Consider the following 19,079-nt stretch of genomic DNA (forward strand, 5'->3'; position numbering starts at 1 on the left):
GACTTAACGTCAGGGAAAACCTTTACTTTTTTTACACTGCTATATAATCCAGTTCAGAGTAGATAATTTGGATTTTATATGGCAGTGTAGATAGGGCCAATGGGAGTGTGTTTGTTAGAGCTCCTAAAATGATAAAGGAGGAGCTGATGTTGAGGGAGACAGTATATGTTTGACACAGTAGATGAAACTCTTAAGTCAATTAGTAATTCAGAAATACTTTGCCTCTTCTAAGTCTCTACTGATCTTGTACAATCCATCTTGGAGAAACCACACTGTGCTCCTTTAAATTATTCATTGATTACAAATATTTTTAAATGAAATTGTTATTGAATAAAATATATTGTGGCCTTCTCCTAGTGTCTGCAGAGCATTGTGAAGCTTAGGAAGAGAAATGGCTTCTCTCTCTCCACCTTCCTCCTGTCATTCCAGCAGATTTATGTATTTATTTGTGGAGGCAGGATGAAGCCTAGGTCATTAATCATTACTGGAAGCAAAGATACAAGCCTTTGCAAATCATTTAAAAGATTTAAAGTGGCCGTGGCCAGGATCCAAAGATTGTTTACGTGTGGTAATTGTCTAGTGCTTGTGAGTAGGGAACAGCTTGCAATAGAAGCCGATGTGAGAAGAATAAAGTTTTATCTAGAGGTGCATTTTTACTTATTTATTTGTTTTTACCCTCATTTTGTCCTTCCAATCATAACTCACAAGGATTTTCCCAAGCTTTGAAGCATTACGTTTTTGTGATATGATTACCTGATATCCCCAAACTTTAGGATTCCCTGGTTTTTCTCAGTATGATTTAGCATCTTGCCTTGGCATGTGTGTCTCTTCATCAAGAACCACGTAATCAGCCAAATTGTTTCACTCAGAACCTGTTGCAACCCAATCTATTTTCCTCCTTAAATCATGTGCTCTACTTGGGGTTACCTTTGAAGAGTGTTCAGAAGCTGCAACTGGTCCAACGAGCAGCAGCCAGATTGATCACCAGAGCTGCGTACAGGGAGCATACAACCCCCCCCCCCCCCCGTTGTGCCGGCTCCACAGGCTGCCAATCTGCTACTGAGCACAATTCAAAGTGCTGGCTTTAGTCTATAAAGCCCTAAATGGTTCTGGCCCAGCTTACTTGTCCGAACACATCTCCCTCTATGAACCATCTCAGAGTTTAAGATCATCTGGAGAGGCCCTGCTCTCGGCTCCTTCGCAGGCGTGATTGGCGGAGACGAGAGACAGAGCCTTCTTGGTGGTGGCCCCTCGGAACATCCCCGGACTACACCTATGAAGCACGTGATTTTAACTTGTTGTATGGATTTAAATGCTTTAATTGTTTCAATGGTACAGTTATTTTTACTGTACTATGTTTTTAAAGGCATTGCCTATGTTGTGACTGTTTGCTATCTTATGTCTCTGCTCCCCGTGGTTTTATTCTTATCTTTTTCTCACCCCAAGTTTTAACTGAGTGTTCATGCGGCCCGCCCTGTTATATTGCTTTTTTTGATTTTGTGTTGTACTGTACATGATTATTTTTGTATTGTTGTAATTGTATTATGATATGTTGTTTTTATATTTTGCTATATTGTATTGTTCTGGGCATGGCCCCATGTTAGCCGCCCCGAGTCCCCGTTGGGGAGATGGTGGCGGGGTATAAATAAAGTTTTATTATTATTATTATTATTGTGAAGTCGCCTTGAGTCCCCTCCGGGGTTGAGAAAGGCAGGATAAAAGAGCTGTAAATAAATAAATAAATAATGAACATAAATAATAAATAATAAATGTGCCTATTATTGGTCCCATAAAGTATTTTACCATGTGTCCCTTGAAGTAGCGCTTTAGCAATATTTTTCATGCTGATCCTTTTTCTGATACAGCCTTTTCAAATCTCTCTCATTCCGGCCCCACCCCCCCCCCTTGCGCGCGAGCTCCGTCGCCGCCGTTTTGAGCCCCATATGCACGCGCTGCCTTTCCTCGCCTTCCATGCGCCCGGCCGCCACCTTCCCTCCCTCCCCCCCCCCCCACAGGTTTGCTAGCCCCACAGCTGGCAAACCCACCTCTCTCTCGCCTGCCTGTCCCAACTGAAGTCTCAGGAGGTAGTGCGCGGTCTCCTGCACACTCCCCAGAGAGCAAACGGCCGCTTCCGCCGTCCTCTCTCTCTCTCCTGGGGTGGTCTTGTCCTTCCCTCCCCCTCCCAGTTTGAAGCGTGCGGGGAAGTGGTGGGAAGGTGCACGGTGCTATGTGGGGGATGGTGGCGATGATGGCAGCGGCCGCAGCAAAAGTGTAGGAGGGGGGTGGGGCACATGAGTCTCGTGCGCTGCGTCATGCTTCACGCATGCGCAGATGATTTTTTTGGTGGTTTTTGGCTGTTTTGGGCCATGGATGTGAGTTGGAGTTTTGATTGTATTGTCGGAACCTAGCAGGGAAGCCCTTGGGTTGTGTTGCAAAGTTTCATGGTTTTGGGTTGTTTAGTTTCGTTGTTTACCTTTAGGTAAAAAATGGTCAGAAGCTTTTTATATATATATAGATTAACGTTACTTTTTTGTGAGCCAAAATTAGTTTTGCTAGATTAGATAATTTTTAACAGTCTTTATCATTTAAACTCTGGCTGGATATTATAATAAATAATAATTATTATTTTTCTATCCCATCACCATCTCGGGGTGGCTAACATGGGGCCAAGCCCAAAACAAAAACAAAATATACCAAATTAAAACCAATATCTATAACCGAGAAACAATGATACAACAATCAAATAAAATAAACAGTTAAAACACAACATACAGTAAAACACATAATGACCATACAAAATGAGGTAATGATACAAGCATCAACCACTATGGATAAAAAGGGGTCAGGCATATAAAAAGTACACAATTTCAAGGCCATTTAACAGAGTGCACGGACAAGTGTCAGAGAGTTGCCTTGGATAATGTGGGATAGGATAAATAGGAAGGGAAATAAAGTGCTAGGAAGCAGTGTGTCAATGATAGGAGTCTATCATGTTAGTGGTTGATGAAACGCACACTGAAAGAGCCATGTTTTAAGATGTTTGATAAAGGCAGACAGGGTTGGGGCCATCCTAATCTCCCTATGTGGCCCTCCAGATGCTGTTTCCCTGTAATTTCCAGGAATTTTAACCCAACTCTGGTGTGACGAAGGATGCTAAAAATAATATGAGGTACAGGCACTGAATTATCACTGCCCCTGATTTCGACAACTGAAAGACATAGCATAAATACATGCATTAAAACATTTGAAATAGACAAATATGTGGAAATTTGATTTAATATATTATTAGCCATCAACGGCTTTTATCATGTCAGTTAAAATTGTATCAAACTGCATTCATTCTACAGTGTAAATGCATCCTAAGCCCAAGGTCTGAACTAGCCCTAAAATCAGATTTAGATATTTATGGCCCTTCTACATAGACCAGTGGTTCTCATCCTGTGGATCCCCGTGTGTTTTGACCTACAATTCCCAGAAATCCAAGCCAGTTTACCAGCTGTTGGGATTTCTGAGAGTTGAAGGCCAAAACTTTTGGGGCTCACAGGTTGAGAACCACTGACATAGAACTTTTCCTGAAATTGTGTATGTGAATCCTCTCCATGGCAGCTTCATTATGCACACTTTCTTGGATTCCTTCGCCTTTCTCCTTTTCCCTGCTGTGGTAGTATGTATTATTTTGTTAAAAAAAATCTGAAAGTATTTACAAATGGAGATGGTCACATGAGTTCAAAAATGAATAATTATGAATAGCTAAAAATAGCACAATCATTTAGTTAGGGTGTTTAACATGTCTGAGGACAGAACATTTTCTGCAGAAATCACACTTATATGGCGACATTTCTCTCATTTCAAAGGGAGATACATGCGAACAACTTGATTTAGTGTTTATGGAATCCTTCAGTCTCAGCTTTGGGGAAAGGTTGGGTACAAATAAAGCAATACGAAACAGTATACCTTATGTTAACATGCAGCTTAAATTCTTTTTGACCTTTTAATTGGATTCCTCTTTTACATTGTGAGATTTGGGGAAGGCAGGATATAAATAAATAAAGATGATGATGTATCTCAGTTGTTCTCAACCTGGGGTCCCCAGATGTTTTTGGCCGTCAACTCCCAGAAATCCAAACAGCTGGTAAACTGGCTGGGATTTCTGAGAGTTGTAGGCCAAAAACATCCAGGGACCTCAGGTTGAGAACCACTGAGTAACTGAAGAGCTTTCAAGGTGAGATCTCATGTTTTAGGATAACCTCATACCCTCCCAACTGTTCTGGTTTGGTAGGAACAATCCCATTTAATCTTCTAACATCCCACTTTTTAAGGTACAGTAGAGTCTCACTTATCCAACACTCGCTTATCCAACGTTCTGGATTATCCAACACATTTTTGCAGTCAATGTTTTTAATACATCGTGATATTTTGGTGCTAAATTCGTAAATACAGTAATTACTACATAGCATTACTGTGTATTGAACTACTTTTTCTGTCAAATTTGTTGTCTAACATGATGTTTTGGTGCTTAATTTGTAAAATCATAACCTAATTTGATGTTTAATAGGCTTTTCCTTAATCTCTCCTTATTATCCAACATATTCGCTTATCCAACGTTCTGCTGGCCCGTTTACGTTGGATAAGTGAGACTCTACTGTACTTCTAAAACATCCCAGTTTTCTCTTCATTTCATTCTCAGTAGACTTTACCTGTTGTAATTTGATTTCTAAGGACAACAGTAGTTTGTACTCCATCAGCTCAGCAGTTGAGTATATTATCTTTTTGAACTGGATTATATGTATCTATGCCACCATATAATCTAGTTCAAAACAAATAATTTGGATTTTATGTGCCAGTGTGGAAGGGGCCTTACTCTTCCCAGTAGACTCATGCAATAGTAAACCTCTACATCTTCTCCTAGCTTATGTATTCTACCTCATTACTTTTTGCTATCCTGACCACACTGGTGTTGCTTAGGCTGGATATTCACTGCCATATAATTCAAATTATCAAAGCACATAATCCAGTTTCTCTGATCTGAACTGTAATTATATACCTCTATAGGTAAAGGTAAAGGTTTCGCCTGATATTAAGTCCAGTCATGTCTGACTCTGGGGGTTGGTGCTCATCTCCATTTCTAAGCCGAAGAGCCGGCATTGTCTGTAGACACCTCCAAGGTCATGTGGCCGGCATAACTGCATGGAGTGCCATTATCTTCCCGCCGGAGTGGTACCTATTGACCTACTCACATTGGCATGTTTTCGAACAGAAGCTGGAGCTAACAGTGGGTGCTCACTTTGCTCCTGGGATTTGAACCTGGGACCTTTCGGTCTGCAAGTTCAGCAGCTCAGCGCTTTAACACACTGAGCCACCAGGGCTCCTATGCCTCTATATATACTGTTATATAATCCAGTACAAAGCAGATAATCTGGATTTTATATGGCAGTGTAGATGAGGCCTTGTCCCAGTTTACATCTGTAAAATGTGAGAGGGTATGCAAACTCTATACTGTTCTCTTATGTGTTTGCCTTCTAACATTAATTGACTTTCAAAACCTACCACTTCAAGCTATGCGCTGGGCTGCCGATTATAAATTCATACTGCCTATAATAGTTTTGTCATTGATCACTTGCATTTTTTCTCTGTGTTTTTGTTTCAGTATCTTGCACGTACATACTGTCAAAGCCAAATAACAATATTGTTGCTCATAGTACACTGGGCTAATTTATAACTGTCTGAAATGTATGGCTATAATACATTTACTGACATTCAGTACAGATGAAATATTTCTAATTTCCTAAACATAATTTATAAATATTTAAGGGAAATGTTAGGGTGAGGAACCTCTGATCCTTCAAATGGTCTTGACTGATTTAACGTCAATTTGTAGCCACTATAGTTTCCAGAACTTTGCTATTCTTTCCTAGTAGCTGGGGTGATTCCTAATGATAGGACCATTGTTAGTGCACAGAGAGAATGTTCTAAGGATCTCTCATTCAAAGCCATAATCTAAATCAGATTAGCTCCCACCCTGTCCATATTCCATAAAGACTTGAAAACATGAATGTTTCAATGTGCCTTTGAATAACAGGTTAGCTTGTAATCATTACTTCCCGGTCCTAATTTATTTATTGTTATGATTTCTAGCATTTTATTCCCACTCCTGGTCCCATTGTCCTGTGTTTTGCACACTCCCTGCCCTTCCCTTGCAATTCTTAATAGTCCTACTTTTCGGTTCTGTGATGTTCATTGATGAATTGTATGATGTCTTTATTTCATTGGTTTAATTGTTTTAATTACCGTATATACTTGAGTATAAGCCAACCCTAAGATAAGCCGAGGCACCTAATTTTACCACAAAAAAACTGGGAAAACATTGACTCCAGTATAAGCCGAGGGTGGTAAATTTCAGAAATAAAAATAGATACCAATAAAATTACATTAATTGGGGCATCAGTAGGTTAAATGTTTTTGAATATTTACATAAAACTCAAATTTAAGATAAGACTGTCCAACTCTGATCAAATCATTATTCTCATCTTCTTCAATGTAAATGTGCTTATGTATCCTTTTAATAATAATAGAATAAAATAATATATGTAATAATAATAATAATAATAAATAGAGTAAAATAATACATGTAATAATAAATAGAGTAAAATAATAAATGCAATAATAATAATAATAATAAGATCAGTGTGAAATAATAAATGTATTAATAAAAATAATAAAAATAGAGTAAAATAAATGTAATAGTAGCAACAATAATAAAGAAAAATAATAAATGTAATAATACCAATAATAATAGAGAAAAATAATAAATGTACCATATATTCTCGAGTATAAGCTGACCCAAATATAAACCAACCAGGACCCTCACCCGAGTATAAGCCGAGGGGGGCTTTTTCAGTCTTAAAAAGAGGGCTGAAAAACTAGGCTTATACTCAAGTATATACAGTATATTGTTTTTGTTATGTGTTTTAATTTTTGTATCTTGAATTCTTTGTTTTTTCTGGGCTGGGTCCCCATGTAAGCCATCCCATGTCCCTTCTGGGAGATGGAGGCAGATTATAAGAATAAAGTTATTATTATTAAGTTATTGACCAAGTTCTCATTGATTCCCGTGAACTCCATGCCATCTCAAGACGTCATACAGACATCAAGACATCTGCATCGTCAGGCTTCCTCCTTCCCTGCCCCCGTCCAGCTGCTTTTTGCAACATCTTGTCTGATGAAGATATCTGGACATCTTATAATCTTAAACGTATTTTTGTTCCTTTTAGTTCACCTTGGAGTTGTGTTATACTAAAGATGAGATGGGAATTATCCAATATCCCAAATGAGATTAAAATTGGACTTCCTGGCCCCATCAGAAATTGGTTTAGGAAGAAAAAAAAAAGTCTACTACCTTCTCAACAGCTTTGCTAGCAACCCCCCATGCCCCCCCCCCAAAGGTTTCCCTGACGTTAAGTCCAGTCATGTCTGACTCTGGGGGTTGGTGCTCATCTCCATTTCTAAACCGAAGAGCCGGCGTTGTCCATAGACACCTCCAAGGTCATGTGGCCGGCATGACTGCATGGAGCGCCCTTACCTTCCCGCTGGAGCGGTACCTATTGATCTACTCACATTGGCATGTTTTCGAACTGCTAGGTTGGCAGAAGCTGGAGCTAACAGTGGCCGCTCACGCCGCTCCCGGGGATTGAACCTGGGACCTTTCGGTCTGCAATATTTCTCCCCGCAACTTTCCCTCCTTTCTTGTGCTAGGCCCCAAAATTGAGCAGACATCATCATGAGTGAAAAGATTCTACAGCTGTCAAACTATCTGGAGATGGCTGCTAAGAAAGACTGAAATTACTAGAAAGATTACAGTTCTCATTTGAAAGCTGCAGCTGCTAACAAAAATAGCTGTGAAAAACAGTGATGGGGGAGAGAGAGTTGAGACAAGTTGAAGGAAAAGGAAGAAAGTTTTACATGTTTGGCAGCTGATGGTATAGTTTCTGTTTTCCCATAGTTTCATCCAAGCCCTGATGTTGACTAGATGTTGTGAAAAAACATTTCAGTTTCCTCCTCCTACACAGTTGACTTAACAGCTGAATCAGCTTTCAAAGCCTTGAGTAATGAATTCTGTAAAAAAAAATGGAGGTGATGGAGTTGCGGGTGTTTGGCACTTGACAATCTGTTTCGGTTTTTTCCCATAACTTTCTTCCCCTGAAAAAATCTTGACTAGAGGCCACAAAATGATGCCTCAGGGCCCTTCTACACTGTCTGAGCCCCCTTGATAATGGATAATTGATAATGGATTGTCACCTTGCCATGGTGAGGGGGCTTGGATGTTCCAATGAACCTGTGGGTAAAATCCTGTGGACCCCAAGGGAGGATCCAGATCAAGAACAACCTGAAGACCTCAACGGCATGAGAGCAATTTGTGACATGGGCCCTTTTACTACCTGCTACATGAGAGCTTGTTTATGGGGTCAAGGGGATATAAAGCAGCCGCTTCTCCGTAGAGAGGGATATAGACCCTAAACTATCACAGTAACTGCTTACCGATAACGGGTTTGTGGGGTTCTGGCCAGAATCCATATGTATCACTGAAATTACAGTGTTATATAGAAGATAATGATCATACAGGGTTCTACAGTATGTATGAATGTGTGTTTGTGTATGTACTGTATATATGTATGAATGTATAATTTATTTAGAGAAGCCATCATGTTAAGAGTAAAATTGGTATATTTGATTTGTGACCCAATCCAAGCATTCTTATTGGGAATTACAACTCATGAAAAAGTTCAATTGGACTGAATTCCTATTCAGTGTATGCTTTCAGCTATAGCATGGATCTCGCTAAGGATTTAAGTGTTTATGCCTGATTTATCTATCAAACTTACTTACTTACTTAATTGGTGATCCCTCGTAGGCCGAGGATGATGGTCCTCCAGTCATAGGGTCTTGGGGGTGTGTCCGTAGATGGCTGAAGAGACCTATTCTTGATCTGCATGTTCTCCCGCAGTGAGGACATCGGTTTCCAGGTGGAAGGTGGTCCCGGTTAGGGTTGGCTTGACGGGCCTTCCTCTTGGCACGTTTCTCCCTTATGCCCTCCATTCATGCCTCTTCAAACTCCGCAGCACTGCTGGTAACAGCTGACCTCCAATTAGAGCGCTCAAGGGCCAGGGCTTCCCAGTTCTCAGTGTCTATGCCACAGTTTTTAAGGTTGGCTTTAAGCCCATCTTTAAATCTCTTTTCCTGCCCACCAACATTTCATTTCCCGTTCTTGAGTTTGGAAAAGAGTAGCTGCTTTGGGAGACGGTGATTGGACATTCGGACAACGTGGTCAGTCCGGCGGAGTTGATGGCGTAGGAGCATCGCTTCAATGCTTGTGGTCTTTGCTTCTTCCAGCATGCTGACATTTGTCCGCCTGTCTTCCCAAGAGATTTGCAGGATTTTTCTGAGGCAACACTGATGGAAACACTCCAGGAGTTGGGTGTGATGTCTGTAGACCGTCCACGTTTCGCAGGCATAGAGCAGGGTTGGGAGGACAATGGCTTTATAAACAAGCACCTTGGTATCTCTATGGATGTCGCGATCGTCAAACACTCTTCTTCATTCTGAAAAATGCTGCCCTCGCAGAGCTCAGGCGGTGTTGTATTTCAGTGCCAATGTTGACTTTTGTGGAGAGGTGGCTGCCAAGGTAGCGGAAATGGTCAATGTTTTCTAATGTTACACCACTAAGCGGTATTCCTGGCATTGCAGAGGGATTAGCTGGTGCCTGTTGGAAGAGCACTTTGGTTTTCTCGATGTTCAATGAGAGGCCGAGCTCCTTGTATGGTTCTGCGAAGGTGTTTAGAGTGGCTTGTAGGTCTTCTTCTGAGTGCGCACATCGGCATATTGGAGTTCTATAACAGATGTTGTGGTGACCTTGGTTTTGGCTTTCAGTCTGCTGAGGTTAAATAGTTTGCCATCTGTCTGATAGATTATTTCCACACCGGTGGGAAGCTTCCCATCAACAAGGTGGGTATTTGTACCCAGTACAAATGGGTATGGCAAAGCTTATTCACTATTCATGAAGACACTGGACCAGAGTTTTCCCAGGTTTACCCTTCTATATTTGCATCTTCCCTTGACAATGTGTATCCAGAGAACCACATCGATGCCACCTGGTGCAAAGTAAACACTAGGATGAACATGTCAATTTTACTCCCTGATTGCCGAGAGTCTTATCGTGTCTCTTTAATGCAAAGTAGATTTACACTGATGCCCTGTGAGATATGAAAAGCTCAATTGCTTGTTGAAGCAAATCACCTACAGCCTATGTCAGATCAGCTGGGGAACAAATCCTTTTGGCATCACTTGGTTTAATTGCTGCTTTGAGGCAAGGAAAGTCCTCTGCTGTGGTTACAAGAAGTCAACAGCCACAGCAAGTTTAACCAATGCTAGTTCAGCCAGTGTTTGCTTTCATTTTTATCTTTCTATTTTAGGTATTAAAAGGCAGGTACAAGAACCATACAAAATAGGAGCTCCTGGTGGCACAAGCCGGCAGAACTGCTGACTTGCAGGTTGGCTTACTGGTCTAAAGGTTGCCAGTTCGAATCCAGGGAGAGCATGGATGAGCTCCCTCTGTCAGCTCCAGCGCCCCATGTGGCGACATGAGAAAAGCCTCCCACAAGGATGGTAAAAACATTAAAAAAAAAACCATCCGGGTGTCCCCTGGGCACTGTCCTTGCAGACGGCCACTTCTATCACAGCAGAAGTGACTTGCAGTTTCTCAAGTCGCTCCTGACATGAAAAAATAAAACATACAAAAACTTTCTCCAGCTGAGTTCTCTCTAAGGATATAAAAGATACTTGTAAAAAAATTATCATGATGTCTCAACCCACTAAGAAATATCCATAGACCTCCAGGTCATGTGGCCAGCATGACTGCATGGAGCACCGTTACCTTGCCACCTATTGATCTACTCACATTTGCATGTTTCCAAACTGCTAGGTTGGCAGGAGCTGGGGCTAACAGCGGGCGCTCATTCCGCTCCCTGGATTTGAACCTGGCCCCTAAGTTACTAATACCAATAGCTAAAATTGGGCAGTCTCGCAATACAGAGATTTTTGATTGGCAAGTGTAAACAATGTGTCGTCGTCGTCTCAGTCGTTCAGTCGTTTTCAACTCTTCGTGACCTCATGGACCAGTCCACGCCAGAGCTCCCTGTCGGCCGTCACCGTCCCCAGTTCCTTCAAGGTCGAGCCAGTCACTTCAAGGATACCATCCATCCATCTCGCCCTTGGTCGGCCTCTCTTCCTTTTTCCTTCCATTTTTCCCAGCATCATGCTCTTCTCCAAGCTTTCCTGTCTTCTCATGATGTGGCCAAAATACTTCAACTTTGCCTCTAATATCCTTCCCTCCAGTGAACAGTCAGGCATTATTTCCTGGAGGATGGACTGGTTGGATCTTCTTGCGGTCCAAGGCACTCTCAGGATTTTCCTCCAGCACCAGAGTTCAAAAGCGTCCATCTTCTTTCGCTCAGCCTTTCTTATGGTCCAGCTCTCGCATCCATAGGTTACTATGGGGAATACCATTGCTTTGACTATGCGGACCTTCGTTGCCAGTGTGATGTCTCTGCTTTTCAGTATTTTATCGAGGTTGGCCATTGCTCTCCTCCCAAGAAGTAAACGTCTTCTGATTTCCTGGCTGCAGTCTGCGTCTGCGGTGATCTTCGCACCTAGAAATATAAAGTCTGTCACTGCCTCCACGTTTTCTCCCTCTATTTGCCAGTTGCCAATCGGTCTGGTTGCCATGATTTTGGTTTTCTTGACGTTTAACTGCAACCCGGCTTTTGCACTTTCTTCTTTCACCTTGGTGATAAGGCTCCTCAGCTCCTCCTCACTTTCGGCCATCAGAGTGGTATCATCTGCATACCTAAGGTTGTTAATGTTTCTTCCAGAAATTTTAACTCCAGCCTTGGATTTGTCAAGCCCTGCATGTCGCATGATGTGTTCTGCGTACAAGTTGAATAGGTAGGGCGATAGTATACAGCCCTGCCGCACTCCTTTCCCAATCTTGAACCAGTCTGTTGTTCCATGGTCTGTTCTGACTGTGGCTTCTTGGTCTTTATACAGATTTCTCAGGGGACAGACAAGGTGACTTGGGATCCCCATACCACCAAGGACATGCCACAGTTTGTTATGGTCCACACAGTCGAAGGCTTTAGAGTAGTCAATAAAGCAGAAGTAGATGTTTTTCTGAAACTCCCTGGCTTCCTCCATTATCCAGCGGATATTGGCAATTTGGTCTCTGGTTCCTCTGCCTTTCCTGAACCCAGCTTGGACATCTGGCAGCTCTCGCTCCATGTATTGCTGGAGTCTGCCTTGCAGGATCTTGAGCATTAACTTACTGGCATGGGAAATAAGTGCCACTGTACGGAAGTTTGAACATTCTTTGGCATTTCCCTTTTTTGGTATGGGGGTGTAAATTGATTTTCCAATCTGATGGCCATTCTTGTGTTTTCCATATTTGCTGGCATATGGCATGCATCACCTTGATAGCATCTTCTTTCAAGATTTTTAACAGTTCAGCTAGGATCCCATCGTCTCCTGCTGCCTTGTTGTTAGCAATGCTTCTTAAGGCCCATTCAACCTCACTCTTCAGGATGTCTGGTTCTAATTCATTCACCACACCATCAAAGCTATCTTCTATATTTTTATCCCTCCTATACAGATCTTCTGTATATTCTCACCACCTTTTCTTGATTTCTTCAGCTTCTGTTAGGTCTTTGCCATCTTTGTTTTTGATCATGCCCATTTTTGCCTGAAATTTGCCTCCGATGTTTCTGATTTTCTGGAAGAGGTCTCTTGTCCTTCCTATTCTATTGTCTTCTTCCACTTCCATGCATTGCTTGTTCAAAAATAGTTCCTTGTCTCTCCTGGCTAACCTCTGGAATTGTGCATTTAATTGGGCGTATCTTCCCCTATCGCTGTTTCCTTCCACCTTCCTTCTTTCTTGGGCTACTTCCAGTGTCTCAGCAGACAACCATTTTGCCTTCTTGGTTTTCTTTTTCTTTGGGATGTACTTTGTTGCTGCCTCCTGAACAATGTTGTGGACTTCTGTCCATAGTTCTTCTGGGACTCTATTTATCAAGTCTAGTCCCTGAAATCTATTCTTCACTTCCACTGCATATTCATTAGGAATATTTGTGAGATCATATCTAATTGGTCTGTGTATTTTCCCCATTCTCTTTAGTCTGATTCTAAATTTTGCAATAAGAAGTTCGTGGTCTGAACTACAGTCAGCTCCAGGTCTTGTTTTCACCGACTGGATGGATGTCCGCCACCTTTGGCTGCAGAGGATGTAGTCAATCTGATTTCGGTGTTGACCATCTGGTGAAGTCCATGTGTAAAGCCATCTTTTAGGTTGTTGGAAGAGAGTGTTTGTTATGCACAGAGAGTTTTCCTGGCAAAATTCTATCAGCCTACGTCCTGCTTCGTTTGGTTGTCCCAGACCATGCTTGCCTGTGATCCTGATTATCATTTGACTGCCCACCTTAGCATTCGAATCTCCTGTAATGAGAATAATGTCTCTTTTTGGTGTGTTATCCAGTAGGTGCTGCAGATCCTCATAGAACTGCTCTAATTCTGCTTCTTCAGCAGCTGTGGTTGGGGCATATATTTGGATCACCGTGATGTTAAACGGCTTGCCTTGAACTCGAATTGAGATCATTCTATCATTTTTTGGGTTGTATCCAATCACTGCTTTCGCAACTTTATTATTAACTATGAAGGCCACTCCATTTCTTGCTGTTCCTCTCGCCTGCAGTAGTAGATTTGGTGGTCATCTTTTGTGAAGTGGCCCATTCCAGTCCATTTCAGTTCACTGACTCCCAGAATGTCTATCTTTAATCTTGACATCTCACCGATGACCACGTCCAGTTTGCCCTGGCTCATAGATCTTACATTCCAGGTTCCTATAGTGTGTTGATCTCTAGAACATCGGATTCGTCCTTCATCTCCAGCACCGTCGGCCGTTAGCCTTCCTTCCGGCTTTGAGCTAACTGCGTCATCACATCTGGGGCTAGTTGGGCTAATCCTCTGCTCCTCCCCAGTAGCATTTTGACCATCTTCCGACCTGGGAGTCCTATCTTCCGATGGTATACCGACATTTCTCTGGTTGTACTGATCCACTTACAATGTGTGGTGAGGGGGGAAAGTAATTTAGTTGGCAAATAAAAAAGGACAATCCTCACTCCCTTTTCATTAACAACTTTTCTTTGAAGTCACACTGTAAAATAACAAGGCAGAGGTTCTCTAGATGATCTGTTTATTGAAGGTGGATGAACCAGAAACAGCTGCTACAAGGTTAAAAACATGAGGTAGCCAGCCAGCCCTTTGATATCTTGCTGAAAAACAGGATAAAGGCATTACTCATAGGCCTTCGTGCTGTCTTTAGCTTCTATGATCACATTAAATAGCAATGAATGATTTGAAGCAGTGTTCTTGGGAGGACGGAGGAGGGAACAAGACTTCAGGAAAGAATCATGTTTGACAAGAAGCAGAATAAGATTGGATCATTTAGAATCAGCAAAATGCTGATCACAGTGCAGGGTTGCACATTCTAGCATACGTGTTTGCTTTGGTTTCACATTTCTAGCAGGAAACAGCAAATGGGAGACATTTGATATGTGTATTCCCCATGAAGAAAGAGGTTTGGCCTTTGCAAATAGGAAAGGCATTGCATCTAATGTGTATTGTCACATGCCGTAAACATATACTTTTTATTGCATGTAAAGGCTCTGAATTGACTTTAGTTTTCTGGCACAAGTATTTTGCAGCTTCTTGCAAAAACAAAAATGAATAATCAATGCACGTGATTGTGACAGAAAGATATACTTTCCTATAATGAACTGCTCAGAGGTTTTGTACTTCTTATTATGCTTGAATTTATTGGAAAAGACTATGAAGGAAACTGTTCAGCCAGATAGTGAGAGGTAAGGCTAAATGCACCTTCCCCTTTGGAGGAAGCATTTGGCAGTAGGATGGAGCAAGAAGCAATTTCCTTTTATCTCTTGTAAATAGGTCTTAAAGTATTGGTAGATCGGGAATTCTGTGAAGTATTGGGCCACACGATCTTGGCAAGAGGCCAGGAAAAGGATCCTCATAAGTCCTAAAACTGTCCTGCTCAGTCAAGCAGGATTCACCAGTAATCACAGTATCTCTGGCTATCGCCGATCACATCTATGGGACTTATGAACTAATATTTTTATAATTTTTTCTTTGACTAGTTATTGAAGAGGTGTTTGTTGTTCCATTCACAGTGCTTTTTATTTCATAGGAAAGCATGTGTTGTTTGACTTTGAACAAATTGGTTATTGATTTCTGTAACAGGTAGACTACTTTGTGTGTTAAGTAGATATCTATATTGTGTGTGTGTGTGTGTAAAATTACTCCTCTGATTGTCCTTTCAACAACCATACATGTTTGCTCACTTATAAGGATGGGTGACTTCTGGAGTGGTCTGAAATGAGAATGCTGAGTGAATGTGTGGCTAAATAATCCTAAGGCAGCACTTTAACCCTTTCTTTCCATAAGAGCCACAATTTAATGTATTTTTTGATGTTTCCAATAGTTTCAATACATTTCTAGAATATTTTAAATGTTAACTGAGTGTCTCCTTTGTTGTTTCTTTCCCTTTCCAGAAGTACTGCTAAGTAGTGTTCTACTTTTGTAGTATATCAAATTAGGTACCATGGACAGCTCCTCAGAAGAGCAGTGGTAGGCTTCAGATATATTCAGAATTAGGATAGGAAAAGGCTGGTATTTTTAAGTGATCACTTGAACTTGACAGCTAGAAAATAATAGTGTTAGCTGTAAAGGCAGAACAGACTGTATGCTGGCTAATGTAAGGAAGAAAAAAAGAAATTTTAATTCAGGTGCTTGATGATAATATAATGGTTCTTTCATTTGAAGACATGATATGTATAAACGTAGATACTGTATATACTCGAGTATAAGCCTAGTTTTTCAGTCCTTTTTTAGGACTGGAAAAACCTCCTCAGCTTATATTCGGGTGAGGGTCCTAGTGGGCTTATATTCAGGTTGGCTTATGCTCAAGTATATATGGTATATTTATTATTTTTCTCTATTATTATTGGTATTGTTACATTTATTATTTTACTCTATTAATTATTATTATTACTTTTATTATTTTACTCTATTAGTGTTGTTACTTTTACATTTATTTTACTCTATTTTTATTAATAATACAGAAGAGTCTCACTTATCCAACATAAACGGGCCAGCAGAACGTTGGATAAGTGAATATGTTGGATAATAAGGAGGGATTAAGGAAAAGCCTATTAAACATCAAATTAGGTTATGATTTTACAAACTAAGCACCAAAACATCATGTTATACAACAAATTTGACAGAAAAAGTAGTTCAATACACAGTAATGCTATGTAGTAATTACTGTATTTACGAATTTAGCACCAATATATCATGATATATTAAAAATATTGACTACAAAAATGTGTTGGATAATCCAGAACGTTGGATAAGTGAGTGTTGGATAAGTGAGACTCTACTGTAATACATTTATTACTTTACTCCATTTATTATTGTTATTATTACATTATTAAAAGGATACATAAGCATATTTACATTGAAGAAGATGAAAATAATGATTTAATCAGAGTTGAACAGTCATATTTTAAATTACAGTTTGATGTAAAGATTCAAAAACATTTAAACTACTGATGCCTCAATTAATAATTTCATTGGTATCTCGGCTTATACTGGAGTCAATGTTTTCCCAGTTTTTTTGTGGTAAAATTAGGTGCCTCAGCTTATATTCAGGTTGGCTTATACTCAGGTATATATGGTATTTAAGAGCCTGATCCTGTACATATTTACTCAGGAGTAAATGCTTTATGTTCTGTTGAAATTATTATGAAGTTAATGTGCATATGATAGCAATGTAAATGGAATATGATTCCAATGTATTATACTGATAAAACTATAATTACCATTTGAGATTGAAACCAAACTAGATGAGAACCCAAGCACACAAATAGCAAGTGTGTAAGTAGCTTTTAAAAAGTAGATAGCTATATGGCTTGATCTTCATTGTGTACTAACTGTGATATGTGGTAAGGGTAGCATTTGACATTTGCCCTCTTCACTGTGGAATCTTATTGGAAGAATCTGGGAAGGCCTTTGCTGCAGATCTGGGGTGGGAAGAGAAAGCAGATACATTTTTCAATTTTGCATGTCACTAAATATTAAGCAGGAACATTGTGCTGGTTCTTAGTAATACATAGGAGTGGCATCAGGCCAAACATTTCACATATCTTAGGTTTTGAGTCTTTGTTTAATGATTATTCCTGGAAGTTTTAATCTCATCTGAAAATCTTATTTGTATTCCTGTAAACATTTTGGTTTGTTGACTTACATTTTCTGGTATTGACTTACATTTCCTTATTGATGTTGCTTTCTCTCTTAAAATCATTTTGTTGTTGTTCTTTTTCACATGTAGGCCATTCTGTAATAAAAATTAAAAAGTAATTGAAATCTGCAGAATGTAAAAATGGCACAGGCCCTACTGTCACCACCAGGACCCAACTGCTTCTTCCGGTTCACACATGAGTCCCTTGCAGCGATTGAGAAGAGGATTGCTGATGAGAGGAAGAGAGTAAAAGTCGAGCAAGATCAATGGGAGGAAGGCAGTGATGACGCCAAACCAAAGCCAAATCGTGACTTGGAGGCAGGGAAGTCTCTGCCCTTTATTTATGGAGACATCCCACCAGGAATGGTGTCTGAGCCCTTGGAGGACCTGGATCCTTATTATGCAAATAAAAAAGTAAGCATTCGTGAATTCTGAAGCTTCAGCCAGTCATGCCTCAGTAGCGTAACACCCATTTGATGGGACAAGTCCATTTGTGTCGCTAGTCATTTTATATTGTTATTTAAATGCTTCTTCTTTGTCAGTTTGTCAGCAGTTGGACAACTTGTCAACAACTGAACCCTGCTGTTCTTGCTACAGCATTTCTTCTAGAACAGAGCTTTCATGCATAGCTGACCACATGAAATACTTCAGTGATGTAGTTAACCTGGCAAACTTTTTGCGGTCATTACAATTACTTGTAAAATAATGGTTTGTTTCTGGCACATTTTGTGATGAGCAATATGCAACATTCTAGAAGCCAAGAATTGCAATTCTCATACTTAAAATTCTCACCGGGTGTCAGGTTAATAAAGAAATATGGTTTCTCATTACATGAATTTGGAGCTCACACCATCTGATTCACAGTTCACTCACACAAGACAAAATGACTGAAACATCTGGTTTTTAATTATTATTTTTTTGAACTGATTGGAGTGGACTGGAGTTCCTCATTATGTCCAAACTCAGGTAACTGTTTTTTCCCCAAATGCCATTCATTGAAAATAACCCAGATCAAATTGTGATTTCATAACCAGGGGCCCCTGGTGGCACAGTGTGTTAAAGCGCTGAGCTGCTGAACTTGCGGACCGAAAGGTCCCAGGTTCAAATCCCGGGAGCGGAATGAGTTCCCACTGTTAGCCTCACCTCCCAACCTAGCAGTTCGAAAATATGCCAATGTGAGTAGATCAATAGGTACCGCTCCGGCAGGATGGTAACGGTGCTCCATGCAGTCATGCCGGCCACATGACCTTGGAGTTGTCTATGGACAATGCCGGCTCTTCAGCTTAGAAATGGAGATGAGCACCAACCCCCAGAGTCGGTCTTGACTGGACTTAACGTCAGGGGAAACCTTTACCTTTTTTTTAACCATATTCCAAAGCATATATGAAGTGCTACATGGAGTGTTAATTAAGTGTTAATTAAGATCCTGACTTGTTCAGATGAACCACCATTAAAACTATCCACAGTTCACCACGTGGACATCATCACAAACTGCAGTTAGTTTAAAATTAGAGTGAATGCATCTAATCTCTTTCCAGTCATGCCATAGAAGGCTCATGAAAGGTATGAACTCATGCACAGAGTATTCAACTAAAATCCCACTAAATTCAGATTGGTTTGCTAAATAACCACTGTTAGAACAAATTACAGCAAATGTGACATA

The 19,079-nt window shown here is 40.5% G+C and overlaps 1 protein-coding gene across 2 annotated transcripts in view; it reads left to right on the forward strand.

Moving 5' to 3' along the window:
* Positions 1-19,079, forward strand: part of LOC100560075 (voltage-dependent sodium channel SCN7A/9A-like) — a 148,997-nt gene that overhangs the window by 48,910 nt on the left and 81,008 nt on the right. For both annotated transcript variants that reach the window (XM_062969208.1, XM_062969209.1), the window contains exon 2: positions 17,507-17,830. In XM_062969208.1, the coding sequence (XP_062825278.1) occupies positions 17,558-17,830 (273 nt within the window). In that variant the 5' untranslated portion in view covers positions 17,507-17,557. The remainder of the gene's footprint in view (positions 1-17,506; positions 17,831-19,079) is intronic.

This window comes from Anolis carolinensis, chromosome 1 (genome assembly GCF_035594765.1).
Source record: "Anolis carolinensis isolate JA03-04 chromosome 1, rAnoCar3.1.pri, whole genome shotgun sequence".
Lineage (NCBI taxonomy): Eukaryota > Metazoa > Chordata > Lepidosauria > Squamata > Dactyloidae > Anolis > Anolis carolinensis.